We start from the raw sequence: 22,615 nt of genomic DNA on the forward strand, positions 1-22,615 counted from the left end.
CTTGTTAAAAGATTCTATCTTAGAGACACATTTTATGTTCCGAATGAAACTCACTCTTAAATCAGCAGTTAGGCATCGACACTTTTTTCAGAAGGACAAAATATGTTCATCTTATCACACGCTGCTCCATTCTTCCATGACTACCATGACACTTAAGTACAGCAAGTCCAGTTTGGAAACTGACACAATCTGTACAACTGTTTTACATACCCCAAAAGTTTACAATTACACCATTTTATGCAGGTAGACAACAGGACACAATTTAAAGATTACCTGGTTGCTTGTCTCCCAGGGGTCAGATGGTTTGTCTTCTTTAGCAGAGAGCATACACTTTCTAAAACAAAGTTCAAAAGCAAAATAATAGAATGGTTATTTACACTTTCTTCTGTGTGTGCTAAAATCAAACGCTTCTACAGGTTTAAATGTCTTCTAAATGCTTTACAAATATTTTATCAATTTTCACTTGCAATGCGGAATTGTGAATTGCAACATGAATTTTTCCCTTGCAATAACTCCTTTTTCTTCACAAGAGCGACTGGGAAACAAAAAAGCATAAAGAACAAACTGTTTATGGGATGAGTTGCCCCTAATAATTTCAATGCAACTCAAGCAAAGTGGTCTAGAAAAATAAGTAACGTAACAGTTATGTTTGAGCAGACACTGACTTCTTAACAAATGATCACTTTTTCTGGACATATTAAAAAAAAATGTAAGTTTTCAAAATCAAGTTTTCTTTGTAGCCCAACTGTACCTGGCTAGTCGAATTCTCCTTCGGGCAATGGCTCCATGGTACCGCCTCACACTGTCCTTTATCAAAAGTAAGCCAGAGACAGTGACACATCTGATTATTTTAGGGCACACACAAAAACAAACTGACTAAAAATATTACAGATGGACAAATGCCAGGGATACATTACAAATAAATAAGGAACTGTACTCTGTATTTTGGACTTTCCCCATCTTAACCTGACTCAGTGTTTTACTTTTGACTTGACAATATACCCTTAAATTTGCAAAAACAAACCAATAAAAAAAACGTTGCATCACAGTAGCATACTCCTAGCACTTCGGTCCTGAAGCAAGGGCAGCCAGACAGGGCATCACAACATATTCCACTCCTTCTTGTGTGTGCCACCTAACAAATCCAATTCACTCTTATCTAGTGTTCAAAGCATGCGAGAGGTATGGAAGAATTCTGATTTAAATGCACACTCATCTTGTGCACAAAGCAAGCGCGTTGCAAACAGATGTGGCCTGCCCTTCAAGGTAGCAGGTCTTTCCCTTCCCTTACTCTGACAGAGTTGATTTTTTCTGAAGTATGGAAATGACCAAGAGCATGCACTGCATCAAACTGTATCAAAGGTGAATAAGACTTCTTATTCTGAATGATATAGGACTTTGGAAAGTACTTTTTCTTTGCTTTTAGGAGCTGACACACAGATTCTCCTGCAATAATCTGTACAGATACTAATATGTATGTCCAGATTAATATATTTTAACCTTCTTTAAAACACAGACTATCTAATACTTTCAGATGCCACTTTCAGTCAAACGACCACCGTTTAAACTATCTTCAGCCAAGTTCAAACCAACAAATTTAACCCATTTGGAGCATATACTCTTGTTTCTCCCAGACTGGCCTACTTGACTGTGGAGGAATTGGAATGTTCCTATTCTGACAGTTTGTGGATGCCCCTTTAGTCAGGTCTTGAAGGGAAGCACTGCTTTTCTGGCACAAGTTAAGCTGTTGTGGTTTCTTGTGTGGTTGTTTTTTTTTTTCCCTCTATTTTAAAAGAGGAAGAGTCAGTCTATCCTCTGGAAACAGTCTATAATAGGCAGTGATGAACCTTACAGCTTCACCTGGTACATAGGATATCTTGATTTATTTGCCCACCTGGCATCCTACAAAATGTAAAGACAATGATGTTGAATAATTATTTCATTTCTGCCTTTGCTGGCTTTCTAAAAATCTACTTCATTGGAGCATTAAGTTAATGACAGGTGATATCACAGCAAATAATTCAGCAAGAGTATTCACACTGTTCTGATTGCTTAGTGAACTTCTTTCAGGTTCACTTGCTTCTATCTCCATGCCAAAGGAACTGGAAAGCCTGCCTATGTCATGGGATTTGTTTCACATGGACTTCTCACTAACTCTATCCCTCATCTTCCTTAAGGGTTTCTAAAAATAACTGTTCATTTAACACTTCAGAATTTTGTCAGTTTCTTGCTGCCTGGGCATCTTCTAGAGTCAGTGGAGACTATACAAGACAGATGGAGAATCTGCAACTGGTAGATTCTTCCTCCCTCTCCATCCACTAACTACAGAAGTTCAAATGATGACTACCCTCCACACTCCTCAGTTGTGGACATCTCAAGTTAATAATCATGAATTTCTCACTCAAAGACAAATATTTCATTTACAGGCTTTCTCTTCTGCAAGAAGATGCATTTCAGTGAACAGCCTCAGTTAGCCTTTGCTTTTCCAGCAAGGCTATAGTAGCCAGCTGTGGGACAGGCAGTGTGCTGGGTTGGACCACACTGTTGCATGTATGCATTCATCCTCATCCTGAGGATAAAAGCTGACCTTTGTAGTAGGTTTAACTCCAGGGAAGATGAGCAGTTCTCCTTTGTCATTCACAGCATTAAAAATGAGAAACGCACTGTTAATATGCCGTGCTTGGTCCTTGATCCATTCTTCACAGTTATAAGCCTCAACGCGGACACCAACCTCTACACTGAAATATGAGTTGAGATTAATTACTGAACTACCACAAGTGATGCAGAAGCAGCCCTGAGACAAACTAAAAAGGACTGTTATGTAGCTTCCTGTGTGCAGGAAGCCTTACTCAAATACTTTCTGCAGCATACAAAATAAATTACTCGGTCTGGACAGACACATTTTAGAAATAAAACAAATGACAAATGGCATGAGTAAAAACAGAAGAAAGTGAGCTAAGTAGCAAAATATGGACACTAGTGTGCACAATGTGTGAGCACATAGCGAAAGTGAACAATACAGCATTGATGTGACGTTCAGCAGAAGCACACCATGAAGGGGCTATCCTGGCTATACATACAGACTAGGGGATGAGAGGCTGAAGAGCAGCCCCATAGAAAGGGATCTGGGGGTTCTGGTCAACAGCAAGTTGAATGTGAGCCAGTGGTGTGCCCTGGCAGCCAAGAGGGCCAACCTTACCCTGAGGGGCATCAGGCACAGCATTGCTAGCTGGTTGAAGGGAGGGTCCTGCTCTCTTCTGTGCTGGTACAGCCTCACTTCCAGTACTGTGTGCAGTCTTGGACACCACAATATGAGGACATAAAACTATTAAGGCTGTCTAAAGGAAGGCAACTGAGATGGAGAAGGTCTGGAAAGCAAGATGTATGAGGAGCAGCTGAGGTCCTTTGGTTTGTTCAGCCCAGAGCAGAGCAGGCTGAGGGGAGGCCTCGAGGCGGCCTGCAGCCCCCTCACGAGGGGAGCGGAGGGGCAGGCGCTGGGCTGTGCTCTCTGGAGACAGCGACAGGACCCAAGGGAATGGCATGGAGCTGGGACAGGGGAGGGTCAGGCTGGGGGTTAGGGAAAGGTTCTGCACCCAGAGGGTGGTCGGGCACTGGGACAGGCTTCCCAGGGCAGTGGTCACAGCACTGAGCTGCTGGAGTTCAAGAAGCATTTGGACAGTGCTGTCAGATGTAGGGTCTGTTTTTTGGGTGGTCCTGTGTGGAGGCAGGAGGTGGACTTGACGATCTTCATGGGTCCTTTGAAACTTCTTATATTCTATGATTCTATAATCCCCTGCAAATCACTGTATTTCAGAGTGAATTTTACAGTCAGAGTTGGCAGGATTGCAATTTGGCTATGAATGATCTTTAAATTATGAAAATCAGAGAATAAATTAAACAAAAAAATAAACCAAGAGAAGCTAAAAAACAAAAACAAAACAAACAAAAAAAAAAAAAAACAAGGACAAACAGACAGATTGACAGATCAATTGATATACATACACATATATAGAGATATATCCTCCAAAGCCCAGCTGCAAAATAATTCATTTAGTAAGACATATCCTACTAATAGCTAAAAAATGCAGTTAGGCTGGTGCTGGAGAAGTCAAGGAAGACAAGTATATGTGGAGCTTTACCTAGAAAGATAAGCATACAAGGAGTTTTACCTATTCTGAAATGTGTTGTTCACAATTGCATTGAAGACAAGGCGGTCACCCACGACGGACGGTCCCCAGAATTTAAACATATTGACTGATTTCAAGATGGGATATGAACGACAAAGGCGGCTGAAAAAGAAACCTCATGAGACAGAGAGCAAAACATACAGTCACGTGAAAGAACCTCCTTTGTTAGGTTTGAAAGGGGTAATGATTAGAGCAACAAGGTTTCCACAACCTAGAAGATCACTCACTATATTACACTAATTTATTCCATAACCCACTGAAATATAGTTAACATGTTCAGCTCCAAGAGCATATAATTCAAGCTTCTAACATAATAACACCATTTATGTCATGCTGCTTCATTTTCAACACACTTTACAAACACTGACTAATTGATTCTCACTGCTTGTTATTGCCTTCTTTTGGTGCCAGACCATGAATCCCTTACCAACAGAGTAACCACCTGCTTCACGAAGACTTTCATTAACTTCTATATTATTGTACAGGGAGTAGGATATTGCTCAGTATGTAAAAATGCCTGATCATAAACCCTTTACACAATTAAAGAAACCTGAGCAGAAAGGTTCAGCACCAGAAACAGTGTTCAAGCAAAGCAATGAGAATCTCTTCTTTTGAATATTGATACTTTTTTGCTTTTTTTGTCAGTGTTTTCTACTACTGTTAATATGAAGTAAGAATAAAAAAAACTACTCATAAAATTATCAAATGCATATATATGTATTTAATTAGGTCTGAGCTTGGAAACTTATTTTTGCACATACAATGGGAGAGCAAGATTTTGAATTGACCCCTTATCAATTCAGAAAACCTGTTTGCTACATTTCAAAAGATGAGGGTAGTGCAGTATATAAACACATATTTACTAATTACTAATAACTTACTAATGTTTTCTTTGTCCAATTGCATAGAATATCCACTTACATTTCTTTTCTTATTTCAGACCTGATCCAATAATGTATTCAATTACATGCAGTCAGGTTTAGCTGAGTTGTCCTACTGGGTCTCTTCAAAGTGCTTGTGAAATAGGCTGTAGCTACTCTGATAAAACTTTACTGGTGTAGTGCCAGGAGACTACCCCTTCCATAAGTATATGAGCAAAGCTGTTCTTTGGACTACTGCAGTGGAGAAATAGAGTAGAAAGAATATTTCTGCAATATTGTGTCATCTATGGAAGGGAACTGCAACAACCTACTGCTTCTCTGACCTTCGCAGGCATGCCAGAAAAAAAAGCCTGCAGCACAGATACTGCAGGGCGCAACTGGAATACTGTGTCCAGTTCTGGTTCCCGTGATTCAAAAAAGAGGCAGACAGACAGGAAAGGGTTCAAAAGAGCACCATGAAGATGATCAAAGGGCTGGAGAACCTGCCCTTTGAGGAAAGGCTGGAGGAGCTGGTTTTTTTCACCCTGGAGAAGAGAAGGCTCAGGGAGGATTTAATGAGAGTATTCCACTATTTAAAGTCCAACTATAAAGAAGACAGAGGTTCTCTCTTCACAACGAGCCACATGGAGAAAACAAAGGAAATGGGTACAAGTTGCACTCAGAGAGGTTTTGTCTTGATAAATTAAACATTTTTTTTACAGTGAGAACAACCAATCACTGGAACAACATCCCCAAGGATGTGGTGGAATCCCCATCACTGGAGGCTTTGAAGGTGTAGTTGGACAGAATCACAGAATCATCTAGGTTGGAAGAGTCCTCCAAGATCACCCAGTCCAACCTCTGACCTAACACTAACAAGTCCTCCACTAAACCATGTCACTAAGCTCTACATCTAAACGTCTCTTAAAGACCTCCAGGGATGGTGACTCAACCACTTCCCTGGCCAGTCCATTCCAATGCCTAACAACCCTTTCAGTAAAGAAGTTCTTCCTAATATCCAACCTAAACCTCCCCTGGCGCAACTTTAGCCCATTCCCCTTCATCCTACCACCAGGCACGTGGGAGAATAGATCTCCACCTTGCTACAGCCTCCTTTAAGGTACCTGTAGAGAGCAATAAGGTCGCCCCTGAGCCTCCTCTTCTCCAGGCTGAACAATCCCAGCTCCCCCAGCCGCTCCTCGTAAGACTTGTTCTCCAGACCCCTCACCAGCTTTGTTGCCCTTCTCTGGACACGCTGCAGCACCTCCATGTCCTTCTTGTAGCGAGGGGCCCAAAGCCAAACACAGTACTCAAGGTGCGGCCTCACCAGAGCCATGTACAGGGGAACAATCACTTCCCTAGCCCTGCTGGCCACACTGTTTCTTATACAAGCCAGGATGCTGTTGGCCTTCTTGGCCACCTGAGCACACTGCTGGCTCATATTCAGCCGACTGTCAACCAATACTCCCAGGTCTTCTCTGCCAGGCAGCTTTCCAACCACTCATCTCCTAGCCCGTAGCGCTGCTTGGGGTTGTTGTGCCCCAGGTGCAGGACCCAGCACTAGACAATCTCATCTAGACTCCCTTTTCCCAGAAAAGGTTGGATCTGATGACCTTTGAGGTCCCTTCCAACCTGGGCTGCTCTGTGATTCAATACAACTTCAGGATTTGTGGAAGTGGGGGGGTATAGTTTGCAATGTCTCTAGAGTGGGCAAAATTTTGGTTTCTTCAGCAGTTCTAAGTGTAATAAAGGTCCCACAGACATCTTTGTGCACCACATGAATAGAGAAAAATATGTAATCATGTCATTCATTTTTAAACTTGGAGAAAACATGCTCTATCCTCATGCACGTTTGTGTAACTCCTCAGTAAGAATTACATATGCACATCTGAGAATAGATTTTCACTGTGCAGTTTTTATACTTGAAAATACAGTTATGTAGCATTCTTGGCTTTTAGCTCAATTGCACTCTGCAAACTAATGTACCAGTATTGTTAAATGCACACAATTATCTGTTGCTAATTAATTGACTGGTACATCTTTTTAATAGACTCAGACATTCAAATGACGTTGTAGTTTCATTAAGAATAATTTGCTCTTCTGATTTAAAACACTAAATGGTTATCTCATTTACAAAGTTCACAATAAAGATGCAAATACAGTATTACTGAAAATAAAGAGAAGAACTGCACAGAAATTTGCCCTAATTACTCTGTTCTTCCTGGAAAACTGTGTTCTGAATACTTTTACTGGAAGTTTAAGACATAAGAAACAACCAATCCAGTTCAAACTAATATTCAGATAGCTTTACTACTATCTGTAAGATTTTCATCTATTTTCCAGACAAAAAGGTGGGGGGAAAGAGGGTGAGTAACCTTTAAAATGACCTTACAAATTTACTTTTCAAGGGTTGGCCCTTCTCCTCCATTTCTGTCAGAATCTGTGGCCATAGCAACTCTTAACTGGCATCTCCAAAGGTCAGATCTAATTATGAGTGGCCTCACAAAAGGTTTGAAGTGAGACTAGCTGTTTCACAAACAAACTACAGAATCTCTGTTTTCAACATTCTTCTGTCATCAACTGTTATTCTTGATTTTTTTTACACAACAAATCATGTTAGACATTCATTATTCCAAAGAAAATATTTTCCCTACTTGCTTTGCTGGTGATTCCCTTCACTTTTTAAACATAAATGTGACTCTGTAAGTCACATTTATTAAATGAAAACAGGCAAATATTTTGGGTCAGATTATGGCACAAATTTGAAACAACCCCTTTGAAGCCAATGAAATTACACAATGGGGTAATGTCAGTGCATTCTTACATTAATAAAGCAAGTTTTTTATCCAAACACTAAAGAAAATCTGTTGCTACCAGTTCAGCTACTGCCTACAAGTCAAAACTACATGAATAATGAGTGGGAAAGTCATTTAATTATTAAAGTTAAAAAAACGAAAACTAATCTAACATTCCTGCAGTGAAATAGGTTACTTGGTATGCAAGGAGAATTCAAACTGAAATTCAAGTGTTGCTTACAAAGAAGCTTTGTGTACCGTCCAAGAATAAGGAGGGAGCAAAACAACTGTTCAATTTCAGAGGAAGAGAAATTAAATGACAATAAGCCCAGGCCTTACTTAGAAGCAATACTAGGCAGTTTCACAAAAATATTTTGTACTTATTACCTGAAGATGTCAGAGCACATTGAACTACTAACAGTATTAGAATTCACAGGATGTGGGACACAGGGGGTCTGAAAGGCTAAGTGACTTGCAGAAGGTTAAGTATACCTTCAGCGTAAGCACCAATAAAACAGAACTTGTTTCTTCTGATTCTTACTCTGGCATGAGGATCTGAACAATAACATTTAGAAGGCTCCCTGTTTCGATTGATCAATTAATACAGGGCTTGTGTCACTTTTATCCTGACGTAATGACTGCCTTTGTTTTTAAAACACCACACCAACCACAAGGAGGCTGAGTTTCTATTCCTATTTCTAATGCTGACTTTCTGCAGGGAGTTTCAGACAAATAATATGGACTCTTTTGCCTTAGGCTCTGCATATATAACAGAGAAAACAAAACATGACTCCCACAGTGGTGTGGCATGCTGTGTGAAATGTACCACATAAATCGTTTAAAGGCCTCCTGCAATCGTAAGAAGGAAAGTCAAAAGGATTTGGGTCTGCTTTTTTCATACAATAAATCCCATTGACACCTTTAGTATTAAAATGGAAGTATACACATCTGTTTAGAAACACATACAAAGACTTTGATGTATAAAAGTACCTTGCTGAAATACTTGCCACTGTCTCCATCCAAGCCATGATCTGGCCACCAAAAGTGTTTCCATGATGGTTTGCATGAGGAGGCTGGACAAGCTCAATACTCTGCACGTGAGTAAGGTCAGTTGAAACTGCATCTTCCTCTTTGAAAGTATCTGAAATATGGAAGCAATATATAATGAATTATTTCAGCTGGTAACTCTGATAACCAAGAAGAAAATACTCCCAGTTACCAAAGTGTGCCATATGCTTTAGACACACTGAAAAGAAAAAAATGGAAAAAAAGGAAGATACAGGAAGGTCTCTGATCTTTTCAAGGGCAGCAAGATGATGATGATTTCCTCTGTTCTTCCACAAGACCTGAGAGGTGGGTGGTGGTGCACCCCTCAGTGCTATGACAGCACAGAGATACTTCCTTTAAAGGATCCTTCAAAAATGCTGCATCAGAAGCAGTAACTGTGAAACTCAGCTGAGAAAACAGGCAGCCAACTTCCTCAGCTTGTGCTTCTGGTTATCCATGGTTGCTATGCATGACCTCTAACAGATGTTGTTACAACAGTTTATCATTTATTCAAATGCCTCTCATAGACTTTGACCATAAGGTATGATGGGCACCTGTGCAAATCTGTCTAATTAAGGTTATAGTATGACGTGATCATTTCATAGCCTTTTACTTAAAAATTTTGTGATTACTAGAAAGAGTGTAGAATGCATACGCTAAGGAGAGACCATTGATCTGAAATAGTAACCACTTTCTGTTATTTGAGTGTTTCCAATTCCACTTCCAAATGCTTAGCCAAACATCTTTACTGTAATCTTTGCTTTTTCAGTTATATTTTCCAAGACTCCCTTTAGGCATGAGATGGTGTCAGTTATTTACAAAGAGCACATTCATGCTACATGCTACTTGACCTGAATTGTACTTTAGATTTTTGCCCTAATTAACTGCCTTTATGATTATGTAAATGTGTGGACACATCTGACTAACTTGCACTTTGGACCTACTTAAGTTGTTGCATAAGATCTACTCAGAAGACAAACTTCACTTTCTGAACATGCTACCTAGCAGCCTCTAATGCAATATTTTCTCCTCTCTTTCCCCTGTTTTGCTTGCTCTATCCCCTAAAACTGGTGAATCTCTGTTTACAGTGATCAGATCCCTCTAGGAAGTTTCCAGGCAAGGCAGTGGAAACCAAATTCATCAACCTTTGATTTGTCTTTCATGGTATTAAACCACTTCCTATAAGGCAGTTACCATGAGGACAAATAAGCTAAACAAGCTGTTTGCTTGCAATAGCCTCTACACAATCTTATTAAATTGTTAAGACTAATTTATATTTACAAGAGGTTTCATCCTTCCTCACTGAAGACATGTAATAATGACTGTTGTTCAGATACAGTTACAGCTCAGATTTTCCAGGTATCAGCAGATTTCTTAACTGTTTGTTAATAGCTTCTTATGCAGTGGAATACAGCAACTTTGGAGCACAGTGGTCTTTACGAACAGAGATTTCTACCAGAAATTAAGATGAACCAGTGCCTTGGATCAGCTTTTCTAATTTGGACCCGAGGAGTTTATTTTTTTTCTTTACTTGTTTTAACCACCATCTAATGAAGTTTCACCTGCTTGTTGGGAATGTTCTCACATCATGAACATAGTTCTTAGTGCTTTCTTGCAAAGACAGCCATAATCCCGAATGAATTTCATCCTTCTGTCTACATTATAACTGATGTTATAGGACTTCATTACTGTATTGCAAAGATCTGCATTAACTGTTAAATCTCAGATGTATAAGCAACAAGAAGATCTGCATTTCACATCTATTTAACATGTGCTTAGCATTCAATCCTGCATTTTAGATTTAGAATTTGTCAAAGACAAATAAATGCTACTCTATTAGTACAACTGTCCTACGCAGACTCACAAAATCTGGTACACCCTTTTCTACCTGACACCACCACCTCATGGAACTACACTCAGCTGTTTGTACTGTTTTTTTTCTCCCTTCCTTATGTTATTTGTTCCATCTTCTGTAATGACCACAGTAATCACCTTCCTTATTACTCTCCTGCATTAGGTTCTGAAAGACCTGTTCATAGCCCAGTCGTATTCTTCTTCTCTCAGTAGCCAGGGTGTGCTCCAGATGGTCTTCTGTAGACAGAAGCTGTACAGATTCTAATTCAATCTATGAAAATGGCAAGAAAAAAAAAAAAAGTTCTTAATTCCACAGTCATACCATGCACTTTGAACTTAAAACGGCATCAGCATTTTCTATAATCTTTTGCTATCAACTGTCCAAGAAGACAAGCGTCATTAATACAAACAAGCGCAGAGTTCAAGAGATTCTGCATTATCCTTTCAGAGTCATTCGTTAAAACTCATAGACAACAGGCTTTTAGCTTTTTAATACAAAGATTCATGAGAGCACATACAGTTTAAGACAGTCCTCATTTAAAAAACAACAGCAACAACAAAGAAAACAACAACAAAAAATGTATACTCAAACAAGAACATTTGAGTACAGAATTTTCTTTTTAGAAAAACAATCCAGTTGCACTGAGCAGTGGTGCAATACTTTTTTTTCTTATATTACTTTTTTTCTTAATACATGAAAGTGTACCCCAGAGCCCATTCTCATTCACTAATTCTCCTTCAAATAGCCTGCACTCTTACAATTCACTCCTACTCACATGGCCTATTCTATCTATCCCCAACTATCTGAAGACCTCTTTTCAAAGGACTACTGGTTTTCTGAGGTGGAGGAGAAATGCATGAACACATAGCACTTGTTGCTTCAGCCTATATACATTTCGTAGAATCACAGAACCATAGGATGGTTTGGGTTGGAAGGGACCTTAAAGATCGTCTAGTCAACCCCCCTGCCATGGGCAGGGACACCTCCCACCAGCCCAGGTTGCCCAAAACCCCATCCAGCTTGGCCCTGAACACCTCCAGGGATGGGGCATCCACAGCTTCTCTGGGCAACCTGCTCCAGTGCCTCACCACACTCAGAGTTAAGAATTTCTTTTATTATTAAATAGTTTATGCCCTAAATGCTACTTGTGCTTAAATGCAAATTCTCATGTACGTCAGCTCAGGGAAAAAAATGAATCCAGTCCCATACTGGCTTCTGAAAAGTCTTACATTTAGATAAATACTGAGAGGTGCCACTGAACAGTCACTTGTGTGATTTACTTACAAGATCTAATTTCAGAAACCTTAAAATAATGCACAAGCACTGTAACACAGAAAAAATCAACATTTTACATCCTGCTGCTATTATTTCTCAGTCTTTGAGTCTTCACTGAACACTCTTCCGGTTTACTGGCCTTATCTCTAACCCTACTCAAGAACTTCCCAGCTTTTTCCAAATGGCTTAGCTAGAAGATTAAGATGGTGAATTTACACTGTTGGTCTCTGCACAGCGTTAGCAACAATTGTTCCAAAAACTGGGTTTGAAAAAATGTTCTTAACTTCTCCAAAACTCTAATTTCCAATGGAATTAGAACTGAAACCTTAAACTCCCTCTGGGCAGTCCTGTCTTAAGCTTAGTTAATCATCACAAATTTAATCGGTAAACAATCTCCCTGGAAATTTGGGCATAAGGTGCCATGGATATGATATCAAATCAGTAATAAACAATCCTTACTTTTTATTTTAGTGCTCTCAGGCTAACCAATTTAGCCATTAACCCTTCAGAGATGAGCTGAACTTTAGTTTTGGTAAAACTGACTAATTTGTTTCTGCAGCAAACTGCAATCTATCATTGCAGAAAAGGAAAGAAATGGCTGGATATATTAAATTGCTCATGTGATGACAACTCTCTGCCCATCTGCAGTGGATATTAATAAGGCAGATGCACTTTTATAATATGTTAAAAGAAACTGGAAAGTCAGATATGATTATCATACTAATAACTTGTGTTAGAAAGTAGACTGGACACAAAGGGAGTTTATTAAGAATATCTGAGGAATATATGGCCTTTCCCACACAACAATTTAGAAGAACTGTGCCTGCACTGTGAAGGCCAAACAGCGCTGTGACTGGTTTCTAAACACCTCCAAGGAGCCAAACACTGGGGAGAAGAGACAACAGAGGCATGCAAACTATTTAACATAAATGCTGAAGAATTAATTCAGGTTGGAAGCTAGCTTAAAAATGTTTTCTACCTGAGTAGTGATAACTTTGGACCACCTCCTCAAAAGGGGGAGTGAAGGATGAAAAAAAAAAAGGGACCCCATCCTCCCCCAAACCCTTGTATGTATATAGATCAGCTTCTGAAAAGGAGAGAGGTGGTGCAAACTCACAGGAATCTCTCTTCCAGTGCTTGCCTACTGCAATACTGCAGCCCTTATAACAGCACCAGTTCTACTACTAGTAAATATGCAAGACAAAATGGAAACAATAAAAAAGACTAAAAAATTCCTATCAGTTGTGGACAAAAATATCTCCTTATTTTCTGGAGTTCATGCTATTTTTCTGTCATTGATCAGAATAAACAGGTATCATCATTTTCCTGTGTTTCACAATCAGAAGAGTTGTGCTATTTCACAGAAACAAAGTCCCAGTAACTTCAAGCATAGAACAAAATAGAAAGAATACCTTTTTAGCACCAACTGGTTTGGCTACATATGTTGCATACGCCACACTCACAATTTTTTCAACATTTGTCAAAACATCCTGTACTGTAACCTTGATGCCAACCTACAACGAAGGAGGTAGTGGGAGAAGGGGACAAAAAAGTAATTACATCATTGTCCACTGAGTTCAGATAAAGCAGTGCCCTGCTTATCAAATTAATCATGTCCTGTCTCTTAAACCTAAGGTAAAAGGTAAAAAGCCTAAAAAAGGTAAAAAGCCTGATCTGCTATCACTGATAGAGCTCTGAACATATAAGAACATCACAATATTCTTTGGCCTCTGAAAAGCCAATCATCTGTAAGGGTAAAATAAAAAACAGGAAAGACACTTAGATTTACTTTTATGGGTATCCATTTCCATTTACTTATGTGTGATTTGGAGTCTATGCCTGAATTTAAGATCTGTATGAACAGTGAAGTCTTTATAAACACACAGAATACAATGAAACACTTGAAGGTGAAGCACTTCATTTGACCCTCTGATGTGCACCAAATGTTTTGATTTTTGTGAACTTTAGAGCCTTCTGGAATACATTCTCTAGGATATGCACCTTTTCCATTAATACTAATATAAATACCCATAAGGTTCCATTCTTATTTCAAGTAATTGAACAATACATTATTACAATATGAAGAGTAATAACATGTGCACAACTAGCTGAGAGAAATATTTTTTTTTATCAAAAGTTTCAAAAATACTTAGAAGTCCACCTATTCAGTAGACCCTGGCTCTGATCTGAAGATTACTTAGAGGTTAACGGCTTTGGACTGGACCAACACCAACTACGCCAACCTGTCCTGTATACCTGCCAAGTATTTTAAGTCTTCAGGGTCCAGTTGCTATTTTGACACAGATTATTTAACAGGCAATATGCAATTAAAATAGTCATTATGAAACCAGAGTTTCATTAGGCAGCGCTGTTGTTTAGATTTCTGCACTACCTCCTTCTGAAACTAGTAAGACTGGATCCTTGTTTCATTTCTCTTCTCCTCCCATCTCTCTCCTCTGTTCATTAAGCATCATTAGAAATAACAGTGATGATCTCTTACCTCCATGCTGGTTTTGAATGCTCTGTTCACCTTTGCTTTGATGGTAATAACTTGTCCAACCCTGTTAAGAAGAGTAAAATCTTCTTATGGTACGTAATCATGCAGCTTAATAAGTGTTTGGATCACCCTCTCTAGGTATTCATAATAGCAGTGAAGAAAATCTCTGGAAGAAACTCTCATTAAGCTGTGATCAGTCTGTATCTTCCACAGTGTACCGAAAATGCACTGAAAAAGGTTTAGCACAGTCAGACTACACTCATGCTCAATAATGATTTTAGTCTCTCAGAAAACTATGTAAGCTTAATTCTAGGCATTCCTTTTCCTTGCTATCTCTATGACATCAAGTATACTCCAGGATCCTAGTCCTCCAAGAAATTATGGCCTAGATTCTGCTTTTGCTCAAACGCACATCATGTGCATTCTCTAGTATACACATACATACACATTAAGGAATACTCCCAGTTTCTGCTCTATTCACCAGTGTTCTCTGAAGTTTTTGTAGGATGGGAAAAGAGTTTACTTCCCACATTCTGGCCAAGAGCAGGGATGTAACATGCCCCTTCTGTCCGAGCAGCATACTGCTGAACAGCTACTACTCTTTCCCATTTACTTACACAGAATACCTAAACAGAATATTATATTAATTTATATATAAATAATACATGTATTATATTTATATGTATTTATATATTTATTTACTTATATTTATTTATATACATAAAATTAACTGACTGTGAAAATACTTTCCTTATAGAATTTCAAAAACGCTTCTTAAATGCTGATAACAAGTATATTTTTTTATCAGGCAATGCTAAAATAGTGGAAAGAAGGCAGTTTCCTCCAGAGTTGTCTTATTGAGCAAAACAGCAAAAGGACATGAGGCAAAGATATGGTAAGTGAGAACCATAGCCAGAGTAACTGGGCATGAGACTACTGACTTCAGGGAAATTAGGCTGACTTAAAACTGCTAAGGATCAGTCCCAGAGCAGGCAAAGTACAGTAAGCTACATCCATGACTATCAGACATAACTTGGACTACTTGACTATCTATGAAACAGACATCTACAGCTAAGCATTGGGCACAGCATGACCCCCGTTTATTAAGAAAAAAAAATCTTTATCATTTCTTCCTAATTTAATGGATAGGGTTTTTATGTACAGAGGTAAGGCTTTTGTTAAACTGCTCCTCTCACTGCCAGATTTTCAAATGAGTTGTTATCAAGCAATATAATGTAAAATAGGAAAACTGTTTCTTTACAATACCAGACAAGAAGAACGAATTGCAAAGAGTTTTTTCTTTCTTATTCACATTCAAGAACGCAAGCAGAAACCTTAATATGGGGAAAAAAATGGTTCGAGGAATGAACCATTCCTTCTTCTGCAGGTCCTTCTGCAGAGACACACCTTTTGAAGATACTCATAAATTTTTCTATTACTCACTGCAAACATGCAAACATAGTAACATAATAGTTCCAAACTGCACAGCAAAGGGAACCACCAGTGCATTTAAAAAATGAGAGGGTATTCAGAACAATAGCATAGTATTTGTGTTCAGGCTTGGCAAAGAAGTTATAGATACAGTCTTGTAAAAAGCCTTTAGAAAGCTTAGAAAGAGAACTCACTCAAGTATCCTGAAAAACCTCTGAAGATTCTGAATCTGCCACAAAACTCCCAAGAGGATTACAGTAACACAGCAATAGAAGAAATGAGAAGTACAAGGTGAAAAAAGGGAAGTTTATGGCACACACTGACAGTGAGCATGAGGCTTTCCTATAACGAGGGAGAGTTCAGAGTCTGTGGATGCTTGCTGAAGATGTCACAGTTGCTGTGAAGGACATCACGATGGCAGATTGTCCATGAGGTTCCCTGCACAGCAGGGAATGCAGCAGTCTCTACCCCATTCTTCCACACAAGATTGTTTATTTGACCTTTGCCAGCAATAGGTCCCTGGCGACCTCTCTTCCTCTTTGTGAGAACATTGCATAAAAGAGGTTGAGAGAGGTAAGGTTGCATCTGTTAATGCTTCAGTGAACTGCAGAGTTTGAGGGAACAGCAGGACAAAGCTGATGTGATCTCACTCAACCTGAGGAGCCAGTCCTGCAATAAGATGGGTTTGGATTTCAAGAGACATTGAACTCCCTGACTGACTTACATCTCCTTTGGTGTTCCAGTCTACATAGCTGAATTCACATTTCATTGCAGAAAAGTGTAGTCCTCTGGGGTCCATGACCATAACAGAAAATAAAGATGTCAGAACTGAGATTATAAGACAGTACGATAGGAAAATGTCTTTATTTCATATACTTTCCAGAGCTGTTTCAAAATGAAATGTTTTACGTTGTATCATGTATTCTGTCTTTGGACAAACAGATTTATTTAAGCCAAGACAGCTGATCAGCTTGGGCATTTAAATAGGTATTTAAGGGCAGAAGTCACAGAACATCACACTTTCACTTGTAACTGGCAGAAGGATTCTGAAATACATTAGAATGGTTAACATACGGAGCATTAACAAAATTTAAATGTAATTTAAAGTTAGATGTTCTTACTACTACTGATCTGCTGCATATTAAAAGATGAGGAAGATGAGGAAGATGAACATATTTCTTATGGCATAAAACTGAGTGTTGCAATATATAGATATATTATGAAAAAATGTATTTCCATGTCAATTGAAGAGAAATAAGCACAGAAGAGTTAATCCTTACAGAGCATACTAAGCTGAGTTACGTAAACGAAGCCTTACAGCAGGTAACTTACAAAACATTTTTTTTTTACCTTTTAAGAGATAGAAGAGTTCTTATTAATGCCAGACATTTGTATAATTTGGCAAAGTTTAGGAAATGACACAGTGAACTATGAACAGGATGTTAGGGATGACTGAAGCTGAAGAATAATTACTGAAACCACTTCACAGGTACTAGACTTATACCTCAAATTCTTAATAATAATGAAACATTCACCCTACAAATGGAAGTAGAGCTAGAGACATATTTAGAAACAAATTTGAAAGGATAGTGTTTTTATTCTATTTTAGAAGCTCAGGTCTGCTCTCAGAAACAAGTGAGGAAAATGCTCTGAGGCTACTGAAGTCCGAAATACTATGCCTGAAACAAAAACTCGGACTTCATTTGTAGATCTGTGATCTACAGATGTGTAGATCTGTGACCTGTTCATCTGTGATCTCTGTTTTTGCAGAGAGGATTATTTCCTAAGGAAAAATTTAAAAACACAGAACAATTACAGGCAAGACAAATATTTTAAATCACATTTTGTAGAACAGGCCAAGACCTTGTGATTTCTAGACTCAGCATAACCATATTCACTTGCTTTGCTGTTGGTTCTAGTTCTCATCTTAGTAGCCACTGGTCTAAAAACTTGCTGACCAGAAGTGCAAGCAAGTATTTATTTACATCAGCTGCACATCTGACAACCAACATTGATTGGCTTACAGTTATGATCACTGCATGTGCATTGGTCTGTAACCAGGTCCACCTCACCTGTGCCATCATTTATGCACTCATTAATTTCTAGTTTGCAAGATGCAAAAACACACAAAAAGTTTGTAGGATATTTTGCTTCTTTTGTTTGCATCTTGCTGCTTCAGCAGCTCAGGTTCTGTAACATGACGAACTTCCACACACAGTTTTGCTTATTTATTTAAATGTAAGCAAACCATGGCTTTTACATAAGCACTTAAACACAGCATTAACTACAAAGTAATGACTTCACGTTTTCAGCAAGATATCATTTAGAAAAAAAATGTGCGATTTCCTCCTACAGTGTTTTTTATCCCTTACAAAATCATGGAGAATGGTTAAAACAAAAATTTTTGGCTTTTAAGCTTTGTATTACCTTGTACACTTACTAAATACTCAATAATCACAAATGTAAAACATTTGTTTCGTTACATGAAGATACTCTTTTAAAAGAGCTGAAAGAAAGAGACAGTAAGAAATAAACTGAAACAGCACCTACAACAAAAATTGTACAGCAACCTTTATGAGTTTTATAAGTGTATTCCTTATTTAGCACAGATAAGTAATGGCCTGTGGCATTCACTTCAACTAGAGCCAAAGATCACTGGGACATCGGTTTCTCACCTGGCATCTACGTTGCCAGGTCAAAGTAACTACAGTTTATTTTAGATCTGTGAAATTTATCTCTGTTTTCTACGTGGATCAGACTATCGCCGACAGGAAAGAGCAATTTGGAGACTTAACCCCATGGCTCTGGGGAGTTTGCTGGCCCAGTATTTTATAATGCCTCAGTTTATCTCTGCCAAATAAGAATCTCTAAAATGAAAACATTTCATCATTGCTAGCTGGTTTTGTACCTGGCAGCCTCTTCGAACTGTATGTCATCCATAGACGCTGTCACACAAGACACACCAGCGTGTTTCTCAGCTTCAAAAGAGACACAAGGATAGACAATTACTACATTGCACTTGCAGCAAGCCATTCACCTATATACTTGCAAGTCTGAAGTGGAGCCTTTAGAATAAAGGAAGCTAAAATAAGATTAATACTTACCATGAAATAAAGGGAATATCAGGAAATGAGACTAGATGATTATAATGGTTCTCCTGAGTTTGAAAAGCTCTAACTATTTAAGGTCTTCCTCTAAAAAAGAGTATTCTGAATGAGAGCTATCAAGCATGTTCCAGGGGAAAAGAGTATTAACAGGTCTACAGAAATCCCAGTAACCAACCTCAAAATGAGAATGCTGTGAATGTCAGCTATGTTAAACCTGTCTAGAAGGTTATGTCACTTGAGAATTCTCAGACACAGGAGAAAGACTTACTGGCTTGGTAGTATGGTCACAGCTGTGGAAAGCAGGTTAAGTACATGCCCCCGCTATTATATTAACAACCCAGGAATATAAAAAATACAATCAAGATTTACACATTGGAAAAGAGTATTTACTTTTTGTAACAATTTGAAAATATCGTTATCAAAATTTGTAGTGTTCTTCATCTCCCTAGATTATGAAAAATAATATATCCTATTTTTATTAATTGGGAAAAATAATCTTGAAAAGGTAAATATCTCTGCTGTTAATATTTGGTAGTCCAATAGTCATCTTTTTATTCCAAGTTATTGTGATTTACTGTTTATTTGACCATAGCGCCTAGAGTTTCACATCACAGGCTAAATTCCTCATCCCCTAGGGTCTGTGGAACAGGCTCCCCAGGGACGTAGTCACGGCAGTGTCTATCAGAGTTTAAGAAGCATTTGGACTGTGTACCTAGTCATATGGCTTGAATTTTTGGGTAGACCTTTATGGTGCCAGGAGTTGGTCTCGATGACCCTTATGGGTCCCTCCCAACTCAGAATATTCTGATTCTGTGACTCTATGATTCCATGTAAGCACAGGGAACCCCAGCTCCAGAAAGTTTCCTGGGTGACATAGGCAAAAAAAAGAGGAGTCCTAGGAAACCTGGACAACGGTACTCTGTCCAACAGACAGAGTTCTTACTCCCATGGAGCCCAACAATATTTTTGTGACCATTTGAAGAAAAGGCTTGGAGGAACTGGAGAGAGGATGGTGCATAAATTGTATAATTACCTGAGGAATTCCTTTTTAAAATATGAGGGTAAAACACATGAAGGCACTTATCAGAAACACAACAAACTGTGCTGAAGGGAAGAGGTCACTAAAGACTAAGAGGCTAGAGCTCCCACAGCGTAATGCAAGATGATGAGTAAGACTGTGATTGATAAAAAACAGCCTCAAAGTGAAGCAAGGAGACAGGTGGATCAACCCTGAAGCTGCAGGACATGGAACAAAGGAGGTGCAAAATCCAGGCACTTGCAACTGCAGCAGCTGGCACCAGCACAGGGGAAAGGTGCTAAAGCCAAACAAATCCTGCCTGGCATGCTGAGTTTGCTGGGACACAAGAGCCAAGCTAGCGAAAGCATTAAAAAACTTCTATGTGCAACGGTACTAGCTGTGTGGCACAAGGCAAATCAAGTAAAAGCAATTACTAAAGGTGGACTAGAAAGCAAGCTCCCCTGTCAGGTTTGCAGCTGATGAGGATCAGATTCGCTGAAGTGCAGGGAGCAGGCACCAACCATTGCAGCAGCAGGGGCTCTGCCACATCAGGGCAGGGACTCGAGTTACGGGCTTTCTACCATCAGTTAGCAGCCTCTCCATGAAGAGCGCTTTTAAGAGAGAAATCGCCAAAGGGCTGAAGCCAAGCAGTTCTCTAGTGCCACCATAAACCTCTAACAAACGTGCGGTCACCCTGGGAAGGTGAAGCCTGCCAGGCGGTTGCTGCATAGGACAGGTCCTCCAGCATCCCACAATTTGTGGGAAAAGTGGGTTATGTACTGCTGCAAGCCACCAAGCCTGACACATGCCTACATAGCCAGCACACCACGCTGCGTGGCAAAACCATCCATCTGGGCAGGAGCTCCCCCATAACAGCCGCTATTCCCTACAAGTCTTCCTATGGACCGCAAGCCTATGTGATACACTTGGGAGCTCGCCGGCAGCAGAGCCTGGGGTTTTCCAAGAGGCAGCGTTCACTTCTAGAAGCTAGCTGAGGGGTGTTAGGAGTTTTTTAAGCTGGTGTTTCTTGCGTTTTTTCTCTGAATATGCTTAAATTAGGGCTTTTCTTTCCTTTTCTCGAGCACCTGTCATTGCTCCATCCCCGATCTCCCTGTTAGCTCTCGCCGCTCCCTCTCACCCCACAGCCCCTTTGTAGCCCGCTCCTCACCCCAATCGTGTGCCCACGACCCCTCGGGGGCACAAAGCCGCGCCCTTCCCCTCCTGCCACCAGCAAAAGCCGGGAGGGAGCCGCCGATTTCGGGGCGAGGAGAGGAGGCAGCGCCCGCACGGGCGGCCCGAGGAACTTGGGGGCTCCGGGCGGCAAATGGCGGCAGGGGCGCCTCAACCCGCCGCCCCCTGAGGCGTCGTCGCCCCCCGGGGCGCCGCCGCCCGTCTACCTGCCAGGCAGGCGGTGGCGTCCATCCACTTGAGGAGCTGCCCGGCGCTCAGCTCCCCGCGGTGGTTGGCGTGAGCCGGGAAGACGGTCTGGCACATGCGGACATCGCCGCCCGCCGCCGCCCCGCACCGCTCCATGGCACGGCGGGTGAAAAGGGCAGCGGCGGCCGAGGCTGCCCCGGCCACCGGGAGGCAGCGCCGGGACGAGCCGGGCCGGGCCGCCCTTCCCGCTCCCTGCCGGGACGGTCCCGCCCCACGACGGCCGTGGCCGAGGTGGACTCGCCCCCCTCTGGACGGGGCCGGGCTGCGGTGGGGCGGGAGGGTGCCTGCGGGCCGGGGCGAGGCCGGCGTCGACGTGCCCGGCCTCGAGCCGGCAGCCAGGGGCTCCCGGAGGCTGCCTGCCTGACCTGGTCTCGGAGGGGAGAACACGACGCCTAGATTTGACGGGGAGCTTTTTTTTTTTTTTTTTTTTTATCCCTGGATATTCGATCAGCCTCTCCTTTCTGTCATCTAGCAGTGGTTCTTTACCCGCTGTTCCAACTGCAGGCTTCCCGTGTTTATTGAAAACATACTGAAATAATTTTGTGCCATGAATGTTCATCTAAACATTGTTAAAGATCCAGCTTTAACCCATAAGAGCAGGGAAAATTTGAATGTTAACCAACCTGCCATGCCAAGATAAGAGTTTCTCAGTACAGTAGGGATTTTCTTCCAACATGGTCTGTTACTATCCTTACACCATAGCAAGATCTCCGTTTCTTTGTCACATACGCTTTTTAGCAAGCAACAGGATGGCTGTACCACCACACTAGATTCGTTCCAAAGGATACTGGCGCTGAAAGTCAGCACGCAGTGCCATTCCCTGAATTTATCTCTGTTCTCTTGCTTGAGAGCAGTTTGTTGTGAAATCTCTTTTCCCTCTTTGACTGGGTTCTGTGGAGGACAGAAACGTGGCAGTGTCATAGCTCAGCCTTACGATCAGAATGGGGCTTGGGAACGGTGTGCAGCCAGTATTTTCTCGTTCCTCATCTGCTCAGTCCAGATGAGAAAAATTCAGGCTTCAGTATCAGCTTCTCACACCACAGATGCTGGATCTCAGAAGGTAAGTAAGTAACTAAGTATTTTGCTATTAAAAAAAAAAAATAATA

The 22,615-nt window shown here is 40.5% G+C and overlaps 1 protein-coding gene across 3 annotated transcripts in view; it reads right to left on the minus strand.

The window, feature by feature from the left end:
• The window catches only part of ACOT12 (acyl-CoA thioesterase 12), a 35,660-nt gene extending 13,879 nt beyond the window's left edge, over positions 1 to 21,781 (minus strand). Inside the window, exons 1-10 of one of the 3 annotated variants that reach the window (XM_040542032.1) lie at positions 21,470 to 21,778; positions 18,856 to 18,925; positions 14,520 to 14,580; positions 13,432 to 13,533; positions 10,882 to 11,014; positions 8,833 to 8,983; positions 4,170 to 4,289; positions 2,588 to 2,738; positions 752 to 807; positions 274 to 334 (exon numbers count right to left, since the gene is read on the minus strand). In XM_040542032.1, the coding sequence (XP_040397966.1) occupies positions 274 to 334; positions 752 to 807; positions 2,588 to 2,738; positions 4,170 to 4,289; positions 8,833 to 8,983; positions 10,882 to 11,014; positions 13,432 to 13,533; positions 14,520 to 14,580; positions 18,856 to 18,925; positions 21,470 to 21,605 (1,041 nt within the window). In that variant the 5' untranslated portion in view covers positions 21,606 to 21,778. Of the gene's footprint in view, positions 1 to 273; positions 335 to 751; positions 808 to 2,587; positions 2,739 to 4,169; positions 4,290 to 8,832; positions 8,984 to 10,881; positions 11,015 to 13,431; positions 13,534 to 14,519; positions 14,581 to 16,671; positions 16,736 to 18,855; positions 18,926 to 21,469 lie in introns of those variants that run through there. The other 2 variants (XM_040542035.1, XM_040542034.1) reach the window with 2 other exon arrangements.
• Positions 21,782 to 22,615: the final 834 nt, after the last annotated feature.

This window comes from Cygnus olor, chromosome Z (assembly GCF_009769625.2).
Source record: "Cygnus olor isolate bCygOlo1 chromosome Z, bCygOlo1.pri.v2, whole genome shotgun sequence".
In the NCBI taxonomy this organism is placed as follows: domain Eukaryota; kingdom Metazoa; phylum Chordata; class Aves; order Anseriformes; family Anatidae; genus Cygnus; species Cygnus olor.